This window comes from Stegodyphus dumicola, chromosome 2 (assembly GCF_044657685.1).
Source record: "Stegodyphus dumicola isolate Sdum_Otavi_A_Nest chromosome 2, ASM4465768v1".
NCBI lineage: Eukaryota > Metazoa > Arthropoda > Arachnida > Araneae > Eresidae > Stegodyphus > Stegodyphus dumicola.
Window position 1 is genome coordinate 113,787,548 of NC_140769.1, and position 1,823 is coordinate 113,789,370.

The 1,823-nt window shown below is 36.5% G+C and overlaps 1 protein-coding gene across 1 annotated transcript; it reads left to right on the forward strand.

Moving 5' to 3' along the window:
• Nucleotides 1-662: 662 nt before the first annotated feature.
• LOC118205354 (uncharacterized protein F54H12.2-like) lies at nt 663-1,550 on the forward strand. The gene has a single exon (XM_035377645.2). It carries the CDS (start codon nt 663-665, stop codon nt 1,548-1,550), a length of 888 nt encoding a protein of 295 aa, XP_035233536.2.
• The last annotated feature ends 273 nt before the right edge of the window (nt 1,551-1,823 follow it).

Below are 1,823 nucleotides of genomic sequence, written 5' to 3' on the forward strand. Positions count from 1 at the left end.
CAGACCACACTATGTTCCTGTTATTCGAAATCATTTTCAAACGATTGAAATGGAAATAAGATTAAACTCTGGGGAATTTGTTCCATTCGAAAGAAGAAAAGTGATCATTATTCTGCATTTTCGATTGCGGCATATCCTATAAAAAGGATAATACATTTCATGAAACACATCATTTGAAAATTTGACACGTTACATACAGTATGAGCCGTGTTCCTTATGTGTGTTGTACAAAATGTTTGAAGATCATTATGTCGGCCAGTTAGGATCTGGCCTTCCATTTTATCGCGGACAGATAGCTTATCAAAGAGGCTATGGTATCGGTGGATTTTTTAAGAAAATATTTCTATTGGCATTACCTGTTCTCTGAAAAGGGACAAAAACCGTAGGAAAAGAAGCCTTGCTGACAGGGACACGTATAGCCTCTGATGTCATGGAGGGGAAAAATTTAAAGATGGCCGAGCAACAAAGATCAAGAGAAGCTGGAAAATTATTGGCTGGAAAAGCTGTTAAGAAAGCAGAATCGATGTTAGGTAGAGAGAAGTATAAAAGAAAGCGTAAAACTCGACAACGTATTAGTTCTTCGAATGCCAAAAAGCTACGTCGACGAGATATTTTTGACTAACGTAAACAACATATTTAAAAAAAAATAAATAAACACGGAAATGGCTTTTATGTTAAAAGATTCTCCCGAATGTACTAAATCAGAATTAAAACTTTTTCACATACCTGGAACTCAGACTGTCATTAAAAATGGGCAATGGATTCAGTTTCATCCACTTTCGAATGCATTTGATGGAGGACCTGTTGAATTCCTTGTTTCCGGTAGTGGAGAGGAGTATATGGACTTGTCCCAAACACTTCTTTATGTAAAAGCTAAAATAATAAAAACGGATGGAAAACCTACAGTAGCAGATTCAAAGATTGGTCCCGTCAATCTTTTCCTTCACTCGTTGTTTTCTCAAGTGGACGTCACTCTAAACGATCGATTAATCTCTTCTTCGAGCAATACGTATCCATATAGAGCTTATATAGAAACTCTATTAAATCATGGGTTTGACAGTAAAACTTCGCAACTTACATGCGAAATGTTCTACAAAGATACATTTAGTAAAATATTTACAGATAACGAAGGTTGGATTAAGCGTTCCGAATATTTTAAATTAAGTAATACAATAGATATGATAGGGGGCATTCACTGCGATTTGTTTCATCAAGATAGACTAATGTTGAACCTTGTAGATTTGAAACTAAAACTTATACGGAGTAAACCCGAATTTTGTTTACATGGTAACGAAGGACACAAAGTGGTATTGGATCATGTTTCCCTTTTCGTTCGAAAAGTTCGCGTCAGTCCAGGTATTACTCTCGGACATGCCAAAGCTTTAGAAAAAGCAACAGCAAAATACCCCATTAACAAAGTGTTGTGCAAAGTATATTCTGTACCGCAAGGCAGCATGTCTATCGTACAAGATAACGTCTTCGTCGGGCAGATGCCAAAACGGGTGATTGTTGGATGCGTAGATAATGATGCTTTTTCACGGAACTTATAAGAAGTCACCTTTCGAATTTAATCATTATCACTTAAATTTTATCGGAGTCTATGTGGACGGTCAGCCTGTGCCTTACAATCCTCTCGAGCCGAATTTTGATGAAAATAATTATATTCGAGCTTACCAAAGCTTATTTCTCGGAAGAGAGAAAGTGAGTCAAGATCATGGTATTTTTATATCGAGAGACGATTATCCCTTAGGTTATACATTATATGCCTTTCATTTGTCGCCTGACTTATGTGATGGAGAGCACATGAATCTAATAAAACACAG

Bases quoted from the DNA above. Each gene is read 5' to 3' on its own strand.
- LOC118205354 (XM_035377645.2), top strand. From the start codon at position 663: ATGGCTTTTATGTTAAAAGATTCTCCCGAATGTACTAAATCAGAATTA.